Source organism: Eublepharis macularius, chromosome 9 (genome assembly GCF_028583425.1).
Source record: "Eublepharis macularius isolate TG4126 chromosome 9, MPM_Emac_v1.0, whole genome shotgun sequence".
In the NCBI taxonomy this organism is placed as follows: domain Eukaryota; kingdom Metazoa; phylum Chordata; class Lepidosauria; order Squamata; family Eublepharidae; genus Eublepharis; species Eublepharis macularius.
This window is the reverse complement of record NC_072798.1, coordinates 63,176,652-63,199,607: the sequence shown is the minus strand read 5'-3', so window position 1 is coordinate 63,199,607 and position 22,956 is coordinate 63,176,652. Positions and strand designations below refer to the sequence as shown.

The window sequence follows — 22,956 nt, the reverse complement described above, 5'->3', positions numbered from 1 at the left end:
CTAAAGTGCTTTGCTGGATTGTGGCCAATATGCATAGAAACTAGCAGAATAAAAAGGGAGAGTTCATGAAGAGACCGAGGCTGTTTTATACCCAGGCTGAAGGAATTTGGAATGACCCCTTAGCACAGGCTTTTTGAAATGGTAGTTTAAAACAGACACAAATTAGAGACTGTCATGGTGCTTTTCGAGGTTGAAACAGAACCTCTAGAAGGCTTCCAAGTTCTCTATCAGTATGGAAACCTCATTTTAAAGAAACAGCTGTGTAATTGACCTACTACATGTAAATACAGCCTGAAAGAGTATCCTACACATGCAGCCCAATACAGTTGCCAACACCAGGTTGGGAAATTCTTGGGAGATTTGAGGGGTGGAGCCTGGGAAGGGTAGAGTTTAGGGAGGGGAGAGATGCAATGCCATAGATTCTACCCTCCAAAGATGCTATTTTCTCCAGGGGAATTGATCTCTGTATTCTGGAAATCACTTGTCATTCCAGGCCCCATCTGGCTGGCAACTGTAAGCGAACTTCAAATACTGCAGAATGCTATGAACTCACTTTGGCCTGTGTGATTTCCCCTGAGCACTCAGAACTAGAGAGCTCTGGGGAGTGGTTAGGTTAGGTCAGGCTACCCTGTCTCAGATAGGGTTGCCAACCTCCAAGTGGGGTCTGGAGATCTAGAATTATAAGTGATCACCAGACCATAGAGATCAGTTTCCCAAGAGAAAACGGCTGTTTTTAAGGGTGGATTCTATGGCATTATACCTGGCTGAGATCCCTCCCCAGGCTCCACCCCCAGAGATGGAAACCCTAATTTCAGGTCTAGTTTTCAGTGAAGTGATAAGCTTTTCTTTGGGTTGCAGCTGGGATATTCACATGATTGTTTTAAAAAATCCCTCCACACAGAAAACTGGCATGTCAGGCTATCCTTCTCCCTGCCATCTATTTTTTACATGCAGGGAACTGCTTTGTTTGGAGAACTCAATCATGTGATTACCACTGCAGACTGAAGTGGTAATCCTAGTCAGAGGCTGACTGCCTCAGTAAGAACTAGGCCGCAAAGGCCCTATTCCACTGCCTTGAGGTCACCCAAGGAGAAGGGGCACCCTGCTTCTGTCAGTTTAGTAATCTGCAAGCATTCTGTCACAAGCAGCCACATTACTACACACAACCTCCTTCAGGCCAGGTGGACAAACTAATTGTTGGTTGCATTTGCTCTCTATACAGATCTCCACCTCCACCCACCCAATTCCATTTGTGGGAACCTTGTTTCTGTTTGTGCGTTGCTCAGCCTAGATAGCAGCTGTCTGCATAGCAAAGATTAATTTTTTTGTGGCAACTAAAATAAAAATGGCATTTTCATCTATAGATGAAAACCTTGCTTGGTGGTGCAGAACAGGAACTTTGATCTTTAAGACTTTTTTAGCCCTATTATTCTATAACATAGCTCATTTTCATTAAATCATTAGAATCTTCATAGGAACACTGAGAGGAAATCTTTTAAATAAATTATGCAAAAATCAATATTTGACTGAACAATAACTTGAATGGAAGCTTTTATTGGGTTTACTGAAGGGAAGCCTTTCATAGTGGATTTTAATACGGTTGCTGAAATTAGGAATTACGCAGCAGGAACCAGAAACCTTCCAGAGGTTCCTTAAAAATTCTAGAATACATTAAATAACAGAGTAAAACAATTTTCTTAAAAAGACTGAAACTTTGGAACACGATTTCAGTCTTTAGTCTATGTAAGCAACCGAGGGAAAGAAGTGTTACTAAAGGTTTTTTTTGTTTATTGCTCTTCCAGCAAGCTTTGATGACATGATTGCCCATTTGGATTTTGTTAGTTACCTTAATTACCCATCCAGTCACAAACCTCTATATTTATTTTCCATTGTTCTTATGAGATGCTGCTGAGAAGTGATGGAGAATTGCTATAAACCTTCAATAGCTGTTGTGATCTGAATGCGTTTTTTAACAGTGTGTATGTGTGTTATTTGCTGTCAAGTCACCTCTGACCTATGGCGACCCTATGAATGAAAGACCTCCAAAACATCCTATCATTAACAGACTTGTTCAGATCCTGCAAACTGGAGGACATAACTTCTTTTGTTGAGTTAAGTCATCTTGTTAAGGTCTTCCTCTTTTCCTACTGCTTTCCACTTTCCCTAGCATTATTGACTTTTCCAGAGAATCTTGTTTTCTCATGATGTGACCAAAGTATGATAGCCTTAGGGCCAAGCTACACATGACGAAAGACACTTGAACGGCAAGTGGATTGAGTGGAGGGCAAGTGAACAGGGAGAAATACACTTGCCATTCAAGTGTCATTCGTCATGTGTAGCTTGGCCCTGAGTCTTGTCATTTTAGCTTCTAGGGAGAATTCAGGCTTAATTTGATCTAGAACTCACTTATTTGTTTTTTTGGCTGTCCATGGTATCAGCAGAACTCTCCTCCAGCACCACATTTCTAATGACTCAATTTTCTTCCTGTCAGCTTTCTTCACTGTCCAGCTTTCGCATCCATAAATAGCGATGGAGAATACCATAGTTTTGATTATCTTGATCTTGGTTCCCAGAGAGACCTCTTTCTTTAAGGATCTTCTCTAGCTCCCTCACAGCAGCTCTTCCAAGTCTCAGTCTTCTTCTGATTTCTTCCTTGCAGTCTCCCTTTTGGTTGATGATTGAGTCAAGGAATAGAATTTTTCAATTTCCTCATTTTCAGCTTTAAAATCCAGTAATTCCTCAGTAGTCATTACTTTTGTCTTCTTGATGTTCAGCTGTAATCCTGCTTTGATGCTTTCTCCTTTTTCCTTCATCAGTCGTTTCAAGTCTTCACTATTTTCTGCTAGTAATTTGGGGTAATCTGCATATCTCAAATATTCCTTCCAGCAATTTTCACTCCACCTTCTTCTAGATTTAATCCAGCTTTCCTTATGATATATTCTGTACAGAGGTTGAACAGGTAGTAAGATAATATGCATCTTTGTCTGACACCTTTGCCAGTTGGAAACCATTCTGTTCCCCTATATTCTGTTCTGACAGTAGCCTCTTGTCCAGAGTACAGGTTGCACATCAGAACAATCAGACGATGTGACACCCCTATTTCTTTTAAGACTGTCCATAGCTTTTCATGATCTACACAGTCAAGCTGTGCTGTAATCTATAAAACGCAGGCTGATTTTCTTCTGAAATTCCCTGGTATGTTCCATTAGCCATCATAAATTTGTAATGTGATCTCTGGTGTCTCTTCCTTTTCTGAATCCAGCTTGAACATCTGGTATTTCTCATTCCATATATGATAAAAGTCTTTGCTGCAGAATTTTGAGCATCACTTTGCTTGTATGGGAAATTAACATAGCAGTCCAATAGTTGCTGCACGCTTTGGCATCCCCTTTTTTGGAATCGTAATGTAGACTGAACGTTTCCAGTCTGTGGGCCATTGTTTTGTTATCCATATTTGTTGACAGATTCTTGTTAAGATTCTGATGGACTCTATTTCTGTAGCTTGAAATAGCTCTATTGGTATTCCATCTACTCCAGGTGCTTTGTTTCTCCCAATTGCTGTGAGTGCAGCTTTTACTTCACTTTCTATGATTTCTGGTTCTTCATCAAAAGATTCTTCATTGAAAGTATCTGTCATCCTTCCATCTCTTTTGTATAGTTCTTTGGTGTATTGCTTCCATCTTTCCTTTATTTTGTCCTGATCAGATACTGTATTTCCATGTTGATCTTTCAGCATCCCAATCTGTGGCTTGAATTTCCCTTTGATTTCTTGTATCTTTTGAACAGATCTCTTCTTCTTCCTTTTTTGTTGTTCTCTTCTATTTCTTTGCACTGGTTATTATAATATATTTATTTGTCTCTGCATTCAAGTTGCTTAAAAGCTGTGTTTAGAGTTTTGACCCTATTTCTGTCATCTTTTGCGTTTGCTTCTCATCTATCTTTAGCAAGTTGAAGAGTTTCCTCCATCATCCATTTCTCCTTTCTTTTGGCTACAGGAATAGTCTTTGCACATTCTTCCTTGATAATATCTCTGGTTTCATCCCATAGTTCTTCTGGCTCATGATAAATTAAACTTAGTATTGCAAATCTGTTCCTTACTTGGTCTTTAAATTCTTCAGGAATATTATTTAGATTGTATTTTGGCACTATGGTTCTTTTAGTGTTTCTCTTTAGATTTATTCTAATTTTTGATATTAGCAACTCATGATCTGTATCACAATCAGCTCCTTTTTTTGCAGAGAGAATAGAGCTTCTCCATCTTCTACTTCCAATTGGTCACTTGGTGATTTCCACGTATACAATCATCTTTTTGGTTGTCAGAAGCATGTATTAGCAATTAACAGGTTGTTGGCTTCACAAAATTCTATGAGCCATTCTCCTGCTTCATTTCATGATCCTAATCCAAATTTTCCATCTATGTTTGATTCTGCTTTATCTCCTACTTTTGCATTCCAGTCACCTATGATTATCAGCATATCTTGTTTAGGTGTACGATCAATTTCTTCTTGGACACTTGCATAAAATTTTTCAGTTTCTTCCTCCAGAGCAACTGTAGTTGGAACATAAACTTGAATGATGGTTATGTTAACAGGTTTTCCCAGAAGTCTGATTGATATTACTCGGTCAGACTTTGCGTTGTAGCTCTTAACTGCTTGTGCTATGTCTTGCCTCATTATTAGAACAACACCATTTCTTTTGAGTTCATTTCCGCAATAAAACACTGCGTGATTTTCTGAATGAAAATGTCCTGAGTCGGTCCACATTAGTTCACTCACACCCAGGACTACAATGTTTAAATGTTCCATTTCTTGTTTTATGATTTCTAGTTTACCTGGATTCATATTTCTCATGTTCCATGTTTCTATTATGTGTGTCACACTGCTTTGGACATTCCTTTTGCATCTATTCACATCCGCAACTGGACATTCTTTCGGGTTTAATCCAGTCCCATAATTAAGAATAGCGCTATTCGTACTTGTCCTCAACTCTTCCCCAGTAGCCCATTGAGTGCCATCCGACTTGGGGGTCTTGTCTTCAAACACTATATCTTTTTTCATTTTGGATTGTCTCATCATAGAGTTTTCAAGGTAAGAGAGTAGCAGAAGTGGTTTACCATTGCCTTCCTCTGCTTTGTAGTACTAACTAGGGTCAGTTGAAGTGACTGCCATTGTCTGTGAAAGATCCTCCATCAGTGTCACCTTCCACTACTGCTGCTGCCCAGTAGCTAACCTTCAGGAATTCCTCCACTCCCATCACCAATGGAACATTCGGTTCTCTTCTACTGATGTGACTGTAGATTCCTGAAGGGGGTGAATGCATCTTAGTCTGGTGTCTCAGCTTTGACCATTTTGCCTTGAGTGAATCTTCCAGGAGTTTAGACTCTCGACCAAGCCTATGCTCCTGACAGTGTTGTTTTCAACTTCACTGACACACTCAAACCCCCTCACCATGTTAAGGTGTGTATCCAAGAGGTTTTTTTTAAACAGCACTGAGCACAAATATTGGTACAGACTAATGGCAAAAAAGAAGGAAAGGATCTTGAGTTACTTCCCCAGCCTGAGCATTCATTCCTTACTGAAGAACATACGAGCTTTCTGTAGATATAGGACTAAACTAGATGTGTACACTAGGAGAACCATGAATGGGTTTTCCCAGCATGGTACTAGGGAAGAATCCTTCCCTCCACATAGTTTGACTAATCAAAAGTGACACACACACACACACCCCAACTAGGGAATTATCAGCCTCAGAACAAAGGCAGCCAAAGATAAGTATCTTTCTTTTTTCTCTTCCAGGGCTAAGGGCCATTAAGAGATCTCCCAGCATCATTTTTGGTTTGGCCTTAGAAACTATCTCAACTTGAACTCACCAGTTAGAATCTCCATTAGTTTTTCTATGTAGAGTACTTCGTCTTGCCAATTTTCTAGCCAGCTTTTGAAATGTCAAGTTTGCGATCTTAGATTTATCATATGAATAATAACCAGGGCTTTTTTTCAGGGGGAACGCAGGGGAACGGAGTTCTGGAACCTCTTGAAAATGGTCACATGGCTGGTGGCCCCGCCCCCTGATCTCCAGACAGAGGGGAGTTTTGATTGCCCTCCGCACCGCTGAGGGCAATCTGAACTCCCCTCTTTCTGGAGATCAGGGGGTGAGGCCACCAGCCATGTGACCATTTTCTCCGAGGGCTACCCACTGAGTTCCACCACCTCTTTTCCCAGAAAAAAAGCCCTGATAATAACACTTATAATCTTTCAGTTAATAAGCAACTGAAGGACAAAGTCCTAAATGCTTTCACTTTGTAAACGAATCACACACAGCTGAGGAGCAGAAACTTTGGAGTAGTGCTCAGAATGCTGGGTGAAGACTGGGAGAACAGAGTCCAGATTTTCAGCCAGCCATGAAGCAGACACAGTGATCTTGGGTGGTTACACAGTCTCTCCGCTTAACCTACTTCACAGGCCAAATACAATTGAAGAAGAAAATCCACCTCTGCTGCTCTGTCTCTAGCAGAAACATTAATATTAAATTAGGTTCCTAATGTTGTTTGTTTTAAAAATGCAGGGAAATATACAAGAAGGGCATATTTAATAAGGACTATGTTTTGAAATGTAAAAAGTAGGCTCGACATGCTAGATTTCTAAGGGTTGTTCTTCAGGCTACTATTTCAATAAGAAAGTTGGTCATGGTTTTGCTTTATTAGGAGACAAATTGTGTTCTGACACTTTTACAATAGTTGAAAACAATTATTTTCAAGAGGTGCCAAGTACCCCTTGCTAGTTATGTTTCTTGTGCCAAATACCCCTTGCTATGTTAGTTTAAAACACTGACATGCCTCTTTTCTGCCTAAAAAGATCTAGAAGGCCGCTTGCATATCATATGTACATGAAACCAGGGCACAATACAGAATGTTCTGGTTGATTAACAAAAACAGAAACTAACAAGTATGACAGCAATAAACCCTCAAGCAACAACTCTGCTTTGCTCTTCTCATCTTTTACAGCAGAGGGAGAGAAATAGTAGATAACCTGGAAAGAGATCATGTAGGGAGATGTGAACCTGAAGTTCATCTTTTACAACTGTTCAATAAAGTATATAATCGGCCTCCTGCCAGTTACAGTTTTTCCAGAAAATAAACTTGTGAAAAGTTTTTTGTCTCTTATTGGACCACCTTGGAACACTTATTCACATACTACTAAGAACAACAACAGATGCTGAGCTCAGACTGAGAGCCAAACTACAAATGACGCCTGACACAGGTTGGACACTTGTCAGCTTCCCTCAAGTTCTGATGGGAAATGTAGGCAGCTTGGTGGAATGTTGGATGTGGCAGTTGAAAAGTCCATTGGACAGCAGTTGGAGAGCCAAGCTGCTAGACCAGGACGCCTACATTTCCCATCAAAACTTGAGGGAAGCTGACAAGTGTCCAACCTGTGTCAGGTGTCACTTGTAGCTTGGCTCTGGCTCACATTGCCGCAAACGACCCTCCTAAAGGTCTGCAGAAGAACAGATGGCAAGAGATTTAAGGGTCATACTTGCAAAGTTTACATATGTTATCATTCACAGATACAGTCTGCCCCATCATGAAAACTCAGGGCAGGTATCAACAACAAAAATTGTCACTGATACAATTTAAAGAAGATAGCAATTGATCCCAGAAAAGGGAAAGCTTGCTGGTACTTTGCTTGAAGATTAATGGGGAACTCTAGCACAGTGAGAGTGATGTAGTGGTTAAAGCATTTTACTAGGAGGTGGGAAACCTGGGCTGATTCCAGACGGCCCTCCGCATCCCGAAACGTCGCGTGTCATCGCGCGAGGTCGCGCAAAACTCTCACGAGAAAACGCGATATTTCGCGTTTTCCACGCAACGACGCGCGACGTTTCGGGATGCGGAGGGCCGTCTGGAATCGGCCCTGCATTCAAATCTCTAAGGGGCCATGAAGCACCCTGGGTGATCTTAAGCCAGCTGCACACTTTCAGCCTAATCTAGCTCACAGCATTCTTGGGAAGCTATGTCTCAGCTCCTTAGAGGAAGGCTAGAATGAAATGTATCTATCTGCCTGCCTGCCTGCCTGCCTGTCTATTTATCTATGTCATTTATAGTCCGCCTTTCTTATTGAGACTCAAGGCGGATTACATAGTGTGATTTTAGTACAATCAGCATCAGGACATTTCCATACAGTGTCATAGGATTTTACAAAGATATAGCATTAGAAAGGATCCAATAAAAAGCTGAATAATTGCTGAAGCAGAACATAATCAGTTCTAGGACTGACATTAGATAACATGAAGCACAGGTAGTATATAGGAGTATATGTTCAAAGCAACGGATAATATGCAAGGTGACATAGTGGTGAAGTCTATGGTCCCTAACTCATTAGCAAAGAATCTGAGACTCCCTCTCTACAATACTTCCCTCCTAGCTGAGTAAAAAGCCTTTGTGAATAATTCAGTTTTGCATCATTTGTGGAAAGCCAGGAGAGTGGGTGCTCTCCTGAGGCAGGCCATTCTGCAGGGTAGGGGCCACCACAGAGAAAGCGTGTGCAAAGTGAAGTGTTAAGACAAGGCACATGGATTGGACAGGGAAGAGACAAGACATACAGTGCAGTGGGGAGGGGGGTTGTGAGGTGAACTGGTGAGCTTTGAAGGCAAACAATGGGCCATAATAAAGCATAGATCAATAAGGGTGAAAGTTGTTCTGCTGGGTATCAAGATACAAGAATTACTTGGGAACAGTTGTGTCAGGATGGGAAAGGGCTCCTACAAAATGACAGTGGAGATGCATGAGAAATGGAAGTGAAATGACGCAGAGCTAAAAGAAGAGCATTTTTGGAAATGAGCACAGTTGTTTTATGGATTTGTCTGGATCTGCAAGTGCATATTTTGAGCGAGGTGGGCAAGCATTAGTGAAAGAGGCAGGTAAGTGTGTTAGGAATCTGGTATTTGAAGAAAAGGCAGGCTGCGAGAGGTCTCCTTGCTGAACTTTTCATAGCTTTCCATTGGGTGTTACATGTTTTTCTGCTGAAACCAGAGTTATTGGTGGTGATAAATTCAAGTGGAAGAAGATCATTGTCAATCGAAAAATCTGAAGTAAATGGATCATGGGCAAAGTCACAGACTAAATTCTCACTTTAAATCTTTAGGACAAGATGTGCTTAGAACATTGGAGAATGCAGATACAAGTATGTTGGAAGAATTTGTAGGTTGTGAGTTTGAACTGTTTGGAACTGGGTAAGTAAAAAAAGCTGACACAGCATTCCTCTTACTACTTTCCATTTGTTTCAACTATTATACAATTACATAGAAAATCCCAGTATAACAGAACTGAAATATGACACTTTAAAATTCTGTGGACATTGTTGTATAGAAATAAAGAACACTTTGAAAGTGAGTCAAATAGCTAAAATTGGAGTTTTCTTTTGCAATGTTTCCAAGAGAAAAAGAAAGGTTTGACTTAAGAGTTTGGGGAAGAGGATGCTTTGCTTTGAGCTTTTCTTTAATGCATGCTGCTAATGCTGAGATGGCGGCCTGGCCGTTTTATCACAGTTTGTTCCTCAACAGGCATAAATAGCATCTGAAAATTGACATCAGTTAGTATTAAAGGGTAGTATTAAAGGGACAGCAGCTGCTGCTGCCGTCTCTCCCAATTCACAGGCAAAGGAATGACTCTGCTTTCATCTACATTTCTTATGAACCAGTTATATGGCTCTTAGTAAGTACACAGTATTTATAATTCCTAGTTCATGTTATGCTAACATCTAATGTATACATATATTGGGTCTATCTGGTGCTTACCCCAAATCAGATTTGAATGGCTTTTATACTCTAGTAAAAACTCTTAATACGGCCTTGGAAATCTAACATACAGCATCTTATACCACTGGAAAACTATATTTTTGATAGCCATCAAATGTCTGTCTTCTTCTCTTCACCACACACTGACTCCAATTTCAGGCCAAGCAAGCTACCAGACTCACCACCAGATTCTGGATCAGAGCCATGTTCACCACCATCGTCCAAAGGTTGGTACAATGAAGTCCTAATTTCTTGGCATTCTCTTGGTTTTTAAAAAATATTTGTATTACATGGCAACTTGGAATGGTGCATTATTTTTTCACTTTCAGATGCATCTTATTCTATTTCCTGCTGTACTGGAATGCAGCCGCCACCATCTTTCCCATCCTTAGGATGCGCCAGTACATTCCCTTGCATGTTTTTGGAGGCTTCTTCTAAGATGAATGCTAACGGGCAAGTCTGTGGTGCCCACCAAGATTGCAATCTGAAGACAGGCAATGCTGTAACACTCTGGAATAATTTTATGCCTTCCACACACCGTTCTTTTAATTATTCTCATCCAGCATTAAGGGAATCTCTCAACCCAAGGTAACTTAAAAATTATATTGTAACTCAAAGAAAGAAGAGGTAAATGGAATTTTTTAAAAAAAACCCTTCAAATTTTTTTTTTTTTTAAAAAAACCTTTAAAAATTACTAGGAGTTAAATTTCAGAAGAATGGCTGCATGGGGCCAAAAGTAAGATTCAAAAAGCCAAGAACACAGTTCATGCAATGTTTATCAAGACCAACTCAGTGTCACACAACAGTGTGCGAGCTTTTGAGTTCCACAGAACTTTTCATCAAGCAAGATATTATGAAATAAAAAAGAGGGGAAAAGCAGATTTTTCAGGTCATCATGATCTTAAGACCCTCTCATGCTGGGCTATGGTGGAACTTCTGGCAGGCAAAGAAGAGTTAGATTTCAGGTTGTTGCTGGCTGGGGGCCATAAGAGCAAGAGCCAATAAAACAATGCAACTCCATAGCAACAATTCCCTTCAGTGTTCCTAATTTCTCCCTTAATCAATGAGAGTTGAAGTCCCTTTGGGAAAGAACCTTAGCGGCAAAAGATTTTAAAAACTCTGTAGCACCCTAGAGACTCACTAGCTTATTGTGGTGTAAGGCAGGAGCCTTCTCTGTGATTAGATGAATGAAGTCAGAGTACATGAAAAAGGATTTATACATCTCCACAGGATGGCAGTATTTAAATGTTTAAAAGGCTACCATGCTGCTTCTTGTTTCTTTTTTGTTTTTAAGGTTTAAAAACTGGTTTCATAAACTGAATTGCCTTTTGGTTAATCCCCGCCCCCCTGTAATTTGGATAAGTTTCTTTATGATTAAAACAAGAAGTTTGTTTCTTCCACTTGGGCCCTGTGGTGGTGGGAATTTTGACTAGGCAGAAGTTATTAATTTTGTAGAGAAACAGGATGGATCCTGCTTTAGCATTATTTATTTATTGCTGTTGTGCTAATCCTGCTCCAGCTCAGCAGCTTGATAACTATTATAAACGTAATGGGGAAAGGGAAGAGAATTGTTTGGCTGCATGGGAAAAAAACCTATTTGCTCTCTTTTTCTTCTTCCTAATTTTTAACTGTGGGGATTTCACCCGGTCCAATCTGTGGCAATGGAGTGGAGGTAATTGATTAGTCCATATGGCAAAAATATTCTGGTCTAGTCAATTGAATACCTCCTTTCTCACTGTGGAACAAAATGTTCAAAAATTAAGGAAAGAAGAGAAAATATTTTTAACGAGACCTTAAAATGTTGGGACATTGCTTTTTGGAGTACAGGATATATATGTTTAAATGTAATTATTTTTAAATGTTCATGCATGCAACTGAATATGTGCACATCCTTCACAGCAGAAGATTATTTATTTCTTTAAGAAAACTACTTCAGGTAGCTGGCAAATATTTTACTCACCATGTGCACATATGAAGCTTCCTTATATGGAATCAGATCATTATTCCATCAGGGTCAGAAATGTCTACTCAGGACAGGCAGATGCTCTCCATGGTCTTAGGCAGAAGTCTTTCAACATCACCTATTTCCTGGTCCTTTTCACTGGGATAGAACCTGTGACCTTCTGCATGCCAAGCAGATGTTCTTCCACAGAGCCAAAGCCCCTTCTGAATGATGTCATGAGCAATATCCTTTTTACTGGCAGCTATTTGAGAGAAAATCAAGAGCAAATGAAGAGCCTGAGGCCAGAATGCTGATGGTTACCTCCCTGTGGCCATCTGTGGCTCATATAGGTATTATTTAATATTGAAAGAGAAGTCACTCCCTTTAAAAAAGAATTAGGATTGCTTTAATCATCTTTGAGATATTCTATTAGAGTTTTAGTAACTGAAACTAATGGTCCTTCCCCTTCCCCCAGCCTCTCCTTGATGTCTAAAAAGAGAAAATGCTCTGAGATGCTGGAGGACTCTCTTGAATTTCCAGCATGCACTGACAGGGCCGGACTAAGTAAGTAAAAAACACAGATGAAAATCTCAAGAGCCTTCAATTAAGACATGTAGAACATATTTAACACGGTACTGGCATACTCCATCTACAGTCTCATGCTTAAGAATAGTAGGATAGAGGTACTGGAAGAGATCCAAGAATCATAAACATTACCCCCCCACCACACACACGCACACACACTCACCTTGGGGCAGAATGCATCCTTCTATCCAATCATTAATATGTTCCGTGGCTGGGGAGCCTGTATGACAAAGATCTTTTGCCGGTTTGATCCTCGTTTGTTGCTCGCTATGTTCCATTGGCCCAAAATGGGTAACATCAGCCAATGTAAACCGCATGTGCACAGAAATGTAAGTTATTCTATTCTGAGCCCTATTTCTTTTTTAATGTCTAGATCACCTTTCTCTTTAATTCTCCAATCTTAACTTGGCTAAGAAATTAATAGCCCATTATAAAATTGCATTTATTTATGTGTTTAAAACTTATGCTGCTTTTCAGTTTTAGAAAAATTACCAAATCAACTAACATATTATTAAAATGATAAACATCTAAACTAGTTATGCAACAATTAACAAAGTAAAGCCAGTTACAAGTACAGCAATCAAACTCTTTAAAATCATAGAAAAATGTTAGAGGAGGGAATTAAGATGGTAGAAAAAACAATCAGCCCACCCCACAGGTACATTCAAGAAGAGTCCAGTTCCAAAAGCCACAATAAAGAACTAGGTATTTCATTTATTAAACTTTTCTTATAATATTTATATCCCACCTTTCCTCTTAGCTCAAGGCTTATTTGTCCTGAGCAGGTCTGGAGAGAGAGCCCACAATTTTTCCAAATAAATATTTATTGCGTAAATGTGATTTCTATGGGGGGAGCATTCCATAGATGTGGCAGTAATACCGAAACAGCCCTATTATCATCCTCTACCATGCCTCAGGCAGAAAAGGGATGCCCCATGGACTCCTAGATGTCAATATGAGAGGTCACGTACCTATGGTAGCAGAGAGTCCTTGAGATAATGTGCTCCTAGAACATTTAAGGGTTCACCTTTTGAACAAGGAGCAACCAAAGCAGATGGAACAATATTGGAGTAATATGCTTCATCTCATTTGGTTCTAATTAGTAATTCTACCTACAGCATTTTGATTTAATTGCAACCTGTGAACAGTCTTGAAATGCCCTGAAAGATCCTGTTACAGCAGTCAAGTCTAAGCCTTATAAAGGCATGGATGACTGTTGATAGATCAGCTTCTTCTAGGAACAGGTGCAGCTGGCTCAGCAGTCTAAGTGAGTACAAGGTATTCTTGGACTACCACTAAGATCTGAATATCCAAATGCAAAAAGTCCAAACTTCATAGCTAATTTTTAAGAGGTAGTGTGAGACTCTGCCTGTCACAGGTCAGCTGTGACAGAAGAGCTGAAATGCCAACTAATTCTTGTCATGTCTGCAATAATGCTCAGCTTGTTTCCCCATATCCACTTAGACTGTCAGACATTGGTTCAAAACTTCTGTAACCTTCATAGACCTGGTAAGAAAAAAGGTGGAGCTGTATGTCATCTACATATGTGACTCCTTAACCCAAATCACTTCCGGTTCTCATTAGCCATGTTCATATGTTATAGTGAACGCATGTACATGCATATATCTGTTTGTAAGAATGAGCCAATGCACGTTCACTTTACCAATGATACTGGGAACCAGTACCCAAAGAAATGTAGGGTTTTTGGATCCCACATTCAGCCGTATGTGTGTTGAATGTAACATGAGAATTAGTCAACGCACATATACAGAAAAATCAAGTGTACAACGTACACAGACTATATGTGCGTTCATTATAACTTGTGAAGAGGGCTAACGTTCCATTGTTTCACTTGTTGCCAAACTACCTTCCACAATAAAGTTACTGCTAATGATGATCCAGTGGCTGCTTTTGGGCTGCACGGAGTCCATTCCTTGCAAGATAGCAATTTGCAGTTGTTAAGCAGTTGGAGAAGAGTGTAGAATCCAGATCCGTGTTTGGAAAGAAAAGATATTTGCACAATGCAGGCAAGGTTAAAGTGCCTGGGGAAAGGAGGTTCTAATTGTTGTGTGTGTGTGGGGGGGGGGGGGAGTAGCAGGTGGAAGAAAAGGTTAACCTCTCCTTCTGCCCACTTTGGAACTGCCAGCCACTCTTCCAAGGATGCTTTGCTGCCAAGAAGCAACTGACAGGCTAACGTTACACACAGCTGTGCTTGCAATGTCTAGTTTGGCCCAGAGACAGTCTAACACCTGGTTATGAGTCCCAACGGGACCTAGGAGAAGAGGCAGTCCCCGAGGACATACAAAGCCAAAGCCAGGGTAAGAGTCAGCATCTTCAGCTGTGACCTGACAACTTTGAGAAATCCATGCAGTTCCTTGAATATTGATGATGTTTTGGAACAACCAGACCAGTCGTATGCATGAATTAAAAGTCTGGTTTCTGGGAATGCTGATGAGTCAGGTTTCTGTGCCCTGTGTCAAAGACACCACAGGACTGAAGGAATGGAGAAGGGAATTCATTTATGAATGTGTAAGTAATTGCAATGTTTGTCCTTCTCTCAGCTCCTTTGAGCTGCAATTATTGTGCAGCATTCTACTTTATTGTTGTAGGATGTTGCCCACGGGCTATTCAAAGCCTTTTAGCTTTCCAGCTGAAAGGCACATTCTGCAAAGTCCCGAGTGCCCTCATTTGAGGTCACTTAGAGCTCCCAGCTGCAGTCTTCTGAAACCATGTAGACCACTGACCTATTTCATAGCAATTCACCCAGAGTTCATTGGAATCTAAAACACGATTTAGTGATTGCACTGTAGTTTGTCATATAAAGAAAACAGTCTCTCTCTCTCTCTCTCTTTCTCTCTCTGTATAAGTGAAATAGCAGAGGATAGCAGCCCATCATCAGTTTCTGAATTGACCTGGATGTGGATAGAATTAATGAGAATATGTCTGTGGCTTTAAGATGTAATGCGACAAGGGTTCCCCCCCCCATGCATTTAGAAGTGCTACATATTAAACAGGGATGCCATTCAGGTAAAGCAAGGAGGTACTCAGTCCCTTTTCATGTTCAGACCACATGCCACTATACCTAGAGAAGCACTTGTATCTTTGTACAAATCGATGGTTTTGCAGAATTATTACGATATAGTACCTCTGCCCTGATCTGCTGGGGAAAATTGCAGTTCTAATGTATGTGTGTGTGCTTGCACGTGCATGCACATGGATAAGCTTGCATCTATTGGTCTGAGATTAGAAAAATAGCATTGGAAAAGAGGTTGGTTAACTAGCTTTCTTGGTGATAGAGCCCTGATTTGAATTTCCCCTTCTGTTATAGAATGGTGGTAGATCCTAATCATGGATTTTTGGGTCTTGTTTAATTCAGCCATTAGAGAGAATGAAATGGGTATTGTATATTATGCCAAAGACACAAATTGTTTTTTTTAAAAATGTGGGTATTTGTGCCTATTGTCAATTGCTTCTTAAATATATTTGGGTTTTTTAAGCTAAATTGAATGCATTCCAGAGCCTTGTGAAATCTGCTACCATCACCCCATCTAAAATGTCACCTGTGATTTTAAATCTGGACCTAACCTGACAGTAAAAATCTGCACATGAAAGGATATGCCTTTGACTTTTCTCTTGAATCCTGTCCTAAATTGCCAACATTCATCGACTTAGACTAGAGAACTTCTGCATGGGATCCCACTGTTAGCCTGCTTCTACGCTGGGACGCTTTAGTCATTTCTTCCCATGATTAGTGACCATGTTCTTGATACATATCCAGCAATGAACAAGATCCACCTCTATGTTTTCTCAGAAGTACCGTTCAGCAAAAGTTCTGCAGATTCTTCCATTTTCCTTTGATCAAAGCCTAACAAGTCACTTCCTGTGGCTTGGCATTCGTGAAATAATGGTTAATTTTTTGCCCTTGTTTCAATGGAGGGGATGTTTAAGTATTGTATAGTAGCATTGATTGCTCATTATTATTATATTATCAGTTTCATAATAGCACTATAATGATCACAAAAAATGAGAGTAACTTTGGCTGAAAAGTGAAAAGCAGGGTTTAAGTTACTTCTCCAAAAGACAAGAACTGATAATTAACAACTAATTAAAGAATGCTACGGCAGGCAGGTGGGGGAGAACATAAAGTAATTAAGCTTGAAGCAGAAGGAAAGGAAGGGAAAATATTAGGGGACAGTAGCTCTGAAAAAAACTCATTACTGCTTTGACTGCCCACTTGGGAACCATGAGCTGCTTTTGTGTTTTATGTTTAAAAATCAACACAAATCTTTCCTGGGAAAAGATGTAGGGGAAACAGTGGAATCAACTGGTTACCAGCAATATTGCCTAGATCCTATATTAAAGCTGCACAATTTTACATTTGCATAGCAATGTTATGTTCTATTAGCTGCAGTTCTTTTGTAACAGTACTCAGGTACACAGATGCCTGTGTGGTGCAATGTGCCATGTAATAGTGCCACCAGCCAGACCCATTCCCACCCCCCAAAATATTATGTCACCCCTTTGAAACATTTGAACTGGTCTCTTTATAGTGACTGTTAAGGATTCTTCTTCCTACACGCAAGAATACGACAGTGATGGGCAGAACTCAGCATCTGCTGAGAAATGCTATCGGTCCCTAGCATGGCAACCATACCGAATACCTTCTTGGAGCTGCCTTTTAAACCACAATTATGAAAAACTGTAAGTGTTGCTTTTATTTCTTCCCCTTCACTATGATCTTGGGTGGTATGAAAAGACACAGAAATAAATGGCATTGTATACGTTCTTGAGAACAAGGCGGAGCTAAGACTGTTAGGACTCCCCTTCCTTCACATCCTTGGCTGTGCTGGAAATTAAGGGCACAGATAGAGAACAAAAATTAATAGTATCCTCAGAAAGATAAACTTTGCTGGATTTGTTGAGGCAAGCCAAAACTGTGGGGTGGGTTTAAAATCAGGTACATCCACGTAAGATGCTACCTGCCTGATCCTGTGTTCATGGAATCAGGCAGCGGAAAGATTTCCTACAGGCTGGAGTTCTTAACAATCTCTTCTTGCCTGTCTTGGCTGGCACTGATTTGGTGTTCCATACCAACCAAAGTGATGTTCTTGGGACTACAATGATATTGTGATGGACTAAGAAACTATCCAGTAGAGTTGTGGCTTGTAAAAAAAGAGAGAGAATGATATAATAGCATATCTGAAAAGTGTGTACTGTCAATTGATCCTTCATACTACATCGGAGATCACAGAGATGTCCCATTTGGTTAAATGTTCGTGCAAAGCATTCGGGAATATTGGGTGTTTCTGGTCACAGATATGATCAAGGAGTGGGTGTCCATACTGTTTGGGTGTTCACTGGAAATGTTAATATCCCTTACAACATCTTCCTTTCTAGAATCCCAAAACAGCTTTTATAGTTCACTAAGTATAAAAAAAGACCTGTTTGGAGGACTGAAGGAGTCCCAGGAGTCCTTATATAAAGTTGCCCGATTGTTTCTTGAATGTGGTGGGCACGTGGATGATGAATGTATTTTTCACTGGTTCATAGTTGAGGCAGTCGGTCAGTCTCTCCTTTGTTTCTGGTTGTTATTGCCATGGTCACAATTGAAGAATGGGTCATGTGGTGATGGAAAGTGCCATCAAATCACAGTTGACTTATGGCAACCCCTGCTGAGGTTTTCAAGGCAAGAGGCTAACTAACATGGTTTACTATTTCCTGTCTATGCAGCCCTGGCTGGAGGTCTTCCATCCAGTTACTAACCAAGGCTGACTGTGCTTAGCTTCTGAGATCTGACGAGATCAGGGTTGCCTGAGCTATCCAGGTCACTGCAGAATGGATCATATGAGTTAAATTAAAATGAAATAAATGACAAATATTTGAGAATTATTAAAAAGGATGATGTTCATTTTCAGACAGCTAATTTAACTTTTATTTCGAGGATGAGTGTGACCCCACATGCAGGGGTATGAGGTGTGGGGGCGGGGGCGGGGTGCCAGAGTAAGGAAGACACACAAAAAGCACTGGGGTAAAACTGGTCACAATTGTATTGATTATAGCCATTGGAGCATTGGCATGGCATAAGATATGGATCCAAGCATTGAATGACCTTATTGCTGTTCAATGGTACCATCCACCCCAGTCTGTCTGTTGGGCATCAAATATGGAATGGCAGGTGATGCAATCTCCATCTGGGCACTCCCGTAGTAGTTCCCCACCACCTGTAGAGAAGCTGGACTATGGCCTGAGCTGGGCATGTCATTACATGTCTCCCACCCAATCCCTTGAGGGGACCTTTCAACTGGGGGTAAGAGAGCCAGCCAGCAGTCTCCCCTCCCAAGAGAAGTACAGCAGCACAGTAAATGTATAATGTGGGGGGATGACGGCAAAACTGCCGCCTCCTGTGCTGCAGCCAAAAGGAAGGTTAGGAAGAACCAAGAGAGGACCTTTGACCCTGTCACTCCCCCCTCTTCCCCTTGCCCCACCCACCAAAGGACGGTCAGTGATTGGGTGGCCAGGTGCAGCATAGGAAAAAGCCAACATAACCCCAACCCTGAACTGCCACATCTTGATGATGTAGGAAGGGGTGCCTAGCCCTGAGGCCCCATGCTGCCATGCTTCACTGGAGCCAATTTGGGCTCCTATGAAGTGTGGGAGCCTCCACTGGGAGTGTGTCTACTGTGCTCAGGCCTGGGAGGTTTTTTGTCTCCGGAGCCCATTCCCTGAGACTTTCCCCTCCTCCCCATCTCTTAAAGGCCTTTGACTACAAGGCCTAATAATCTGCTTCAGTCCAGATTTAAGTAAGTGATAGGTATTCCAGGACACGCCTGTGCTCTGTGAGAGCTGTTTGGGGCATGGCTTGGGAAAGGGAAGCATTGCTGACACACTGACATTACATCTGGGTAAAGACCTAGAATTAATGTCACTGCTGCCCCCAATGCTCTAGGAATCCCCCAACTTTTATGGAAAATACCACAGAAATTTGATCAGTTTCTAGAGTGTTGAAGTAGGGCCAGTGAGGCCAATTCCAGGTCTTTACCTAGAAATGGTCAAAATATCCTCTTATATAAAAGGCAAGCCATATTGGTGATCCTGGTGCATCTTCAGATAGCGCCGCTATGTTGGGAAGGCCAGGCGAGGCAGCCAGTCCTTCCGGAGAGTGCGCAGTGGTGGGAAGGCTAGGCATGGCGGTCCATCCCTCGGGGGGGGGGCGCAGCTATGGTGGGAAGGACAGGCGAGGTGGCCTGTCCCTCTGGAGGGCGCGCCATGACAGGAAGGCCAGGTGAGACAACCACATCTGACCTTCCCTGCAGAGAGCGCGAGGTGGCAGGAAGGCCAGGTGAGGCAGCTTATCCCTCCGGAGGGCACATCCATGGCAGGAAGGCCAGGTGAGACGGGCTGTCTCTGCAGAGGGTGTGTCGCAGTGGGAAGGCCAGGTGAGGCAGCCCATCCCTCCAGAGGGTGCAGCCATGGCAGGAAGGCCAGGTGCGCTGGCCTATCCCTCTGGAGGGCATGCTGTGGCAGGATGTTCAGACATGATGGCCCGTCCATCTGGAGGGCACACCACTGCAGGAAGGCCAGGCGAGGCAGCCCGTCCCTCTGGCAAGACAGTTCCGTTTTCTAGAGCAATAATGCCGCCCCCATTTTCCTCCCACTGCTCACTGGAGTGAAGGGCTACTGAGGGTAGGGACGGGAGTGCTCCCCTACTCTCATTGAAATTAATGTCTATCCATATGCCCATAACATATGTCAAATTTACTTTTGACTGCTTATATTTCCAACACCTATCTGAGTCTGATAACCCAATATAAGGAATCTACTACGCATCCAATAATTGCAGAGTATAATTTTTTTGTATGAATTGTAATCTAATGTCTAAAGAATTTTGTTTAACGTTATAATATATTGTGTTCTGAATTTGAATATTGAGTTGCATATTCCAGTTCTACCATAGTTATGGCTGCATGATCATATGTCAAATAGGCATATAAAGATATTTGTGTGCTTTTGGTGATGATTCTATAGTACAATTTTATCTGATGATACTGCATCCAGATAATATCATCAAATGGAATGACTTTCAATGTAGCCATTGTTAAGGCTAGATTGGCAATATTATTTCTTATATTAACATTCCTTTTTATGAATAAGGTATTTTATTTTTTGGAAATATGTCATTCCAAGCTTTTCTCTTTTAAACAATAAGGTGACTTGTTGTAACTCTTTTTTGGTTCTGTTTTCTTGTTTTACCTCTTTGATGAAAAACAATCTGAACATACTAGTGGGATCTGAGGGCCAACACTATTGTTAAATATATGGAACATTTTTTTAAAAAAGATTAAAATATAATCTGCATCTTCACAATTCATAATTCTACGTCTCTTTTTAAAAAATAAGTAGTGTTATGAATGTTTTTTAAAGTGATCATCCCTAGAAAACTTTAAAGCACAGATTCTTAAAGTCTTGTTTTCACTTTATTTTTATCATTTGGAAATCTGATATCCTTTTCATCAAGTTCTTTACAAATTCAGAAGCGAGTGGGCTTTCAATTATGAACCAGTTCTCTTTACGTACTAAAATTTAGTGAAAAGTCTCAAAGGGACTTTGCTCTTTTTCTCACTGTTCTGACAGAGAATAAAGTTGATAATAAATCTTTCGCAGAATCTATACATTAAACCCTTCTAACCTCTAATGGCCAAGTGAAAGGATGAATTGAAAGAACTGCCTTGTATCAGCAGTGTGGAATGAGGGTTTCCACGGTTCCATGTGACAAGAGATCATTGTTAATGAACAAAACGGCTCTCTATATAATGAAGACTTGGTATCTTGTACTACAGCTTTTGGAATGATGTATTCCTTACACGCAAAGAGAAGCGTGATTGTCTGGATTGCTTCTTTCAAGATGATATGTGACATCTTTGCCTCCCCTGTGGGACAGCAGAAAATAAGGGAAATAAATGCATTTTATGTCTCATGCTTGGTTGTATGCTTTGGATTCCTACATGAGTAGTAGCAACGCTCATAATTAATTTGCAAGGAGTCAACAACAGTAGCACATCTTTTGCGAGTCGAGTTTGACATCCTCTCCAGAGTCTCTCATACAGACAGGAATGCAAACCCCCTTTCTTTGTGAATTTACGTAACGATATTTACGATCCTTCTTCAGTTAATTATTGCAGAATTGTGTCATCTGCTGTAGGAAATAAACGACTGCGTGACATTTGCTTCTCAGTTCATGTCCCCCCAGTCAGTCTTCTGTCTTTACAAAAGGAGAGTAGGAAGTGTTTAAACCTGTCTGCATCTCAAATATTCCCCTCATTCTTGAATTATAACCTCTGAAGTTAGTTAAACTACAGATTTGTTGAAATAACTTCAGAGGTTGAAGAGCTGAAAGGGAATCCCACAACATTTTCTCCTTTATCTCACAACAAGTGATCGAGTAAACAATAACATGGACATTATTTTGGATTAAGAGCCTTCTGCAGGAGCAAGCGAATGATGCAAGACAGTTAGCAAAACTGTGTGACTGGGATTCCTTGTCCATGTAAGGCAGTGGCTCTTTCTGAGTAATGTCCCTGATGAAGCAACCTCTGAATCGTAGTTGTTCACTTTAGTTGTTTAGATTAGACAGAACTTTCCCCCCTCTCCTAAAATACTTGCACTCAAAGGCATCCAGAGAAGCTTCCTCCCAGTGTTTGAGAGCCAAAGAAAAAGCTAGTGACAATAAGCTTAATTATATAAAGGCAAATCTTGAGGAAAAGAAGATGGTATGCACAAACACAGGACAGTGAACAACGTAACACCTTCTTTGGAACAAAATAATTTTTTTAAAAACTGTAGAAAATCCTTCTATATTGCTTTGGTAGATAGAAAGGTGTTTTGATTCTGCACTCATAGGGCCAAATCACTTTATGTTAAATATCACAAACATAAAGGGTCACTCACTCTCTTCTGCTGAATGAGGAGCTTTCTTCCAATGAAAACACCTTCTGTTGGAAGACTTTGTCCTTACTTAGCAGGATGTAATTGCTGGTTCCAGCCCAATGGCTGAGATCCAAAGAACTGCTTTGAGTTGAGTTTTTACGCTTTAATTTTCAATAGCCAGTTTGGTGTAATAACAATAACAACAACAACAACATTCGATTTATATACCGCCCTTCAGGACAACTTAATGCCCACTCAGAGCGGTTTACAAAGTATGCCATTATTATCCCCACAACAAAACACTCTGTGAGGTGGGTGGGGCTGACAGAGCTCCAGAGAACTGTGACTAGCCCAAGGTCACCCAGCTGACTTCAAGCGGAGGAGTGGGGAATCAAACCCGGTTCTCCAGATTAGAGTCCTGTGCTCTTAACCACTACACCAAACTGGCTCTCTGTAGTGGTTAAGATGGGCAGGACTCTAATCTGGAGAACCAGGTTTGATTCCTCCTTGGGTCAGTCACTGCTCTCTAGAGCTCTCTCAGCCCCACCCACCTCACAGGGTGATTGTTGTGAAGATAATAATATACTTTGTAAACTGTCCTGAGAGTGGGTGTTAAGTTGTACTGAAGGGCGGTATATAAATCAATCATCATCATCACACTCAACAATAACAACAACAATACTGGGCCCCTTTTGAGACTCTCCCTAGTTTCA

The 22,956-nt window shown here is 41.0% G+C and overlaps 1 protein-coding gene across 1 annotated transcript in view; it reads left to right on the top strand.

The window, feature by feature from the left end:
- The window catches only part of MYRFL (myelin regulatory factor like), a 56,866-nt gene that overhangs the window by 2,137 nt on the left and 31,773 nt on the right, over positions 1–22,956 (top strand). The window contains exons 2-6 of the mRNA XM_054988914.1: positions 9,141–9,228; positions 9,952–10,019; positions 10,122–10,380; positions 12,210–12,298; positions 16,870–17,020. Of these exons, the coding sequence (XP_054844889.1) occupies positions 9,141–9,228; positions 9,952–10,019; positions 10,122–10,380; positions 12,210–12,298; positions 16,870–17,020 (655 nt within the window). The remainder of the gene's footprint in view (positions 1–9,140; positions 9,229–9,951; positions 10,020–10,121; positions 10,381–12,209; positions 12,299–16,869; positions 17,021–22,956) is intronic.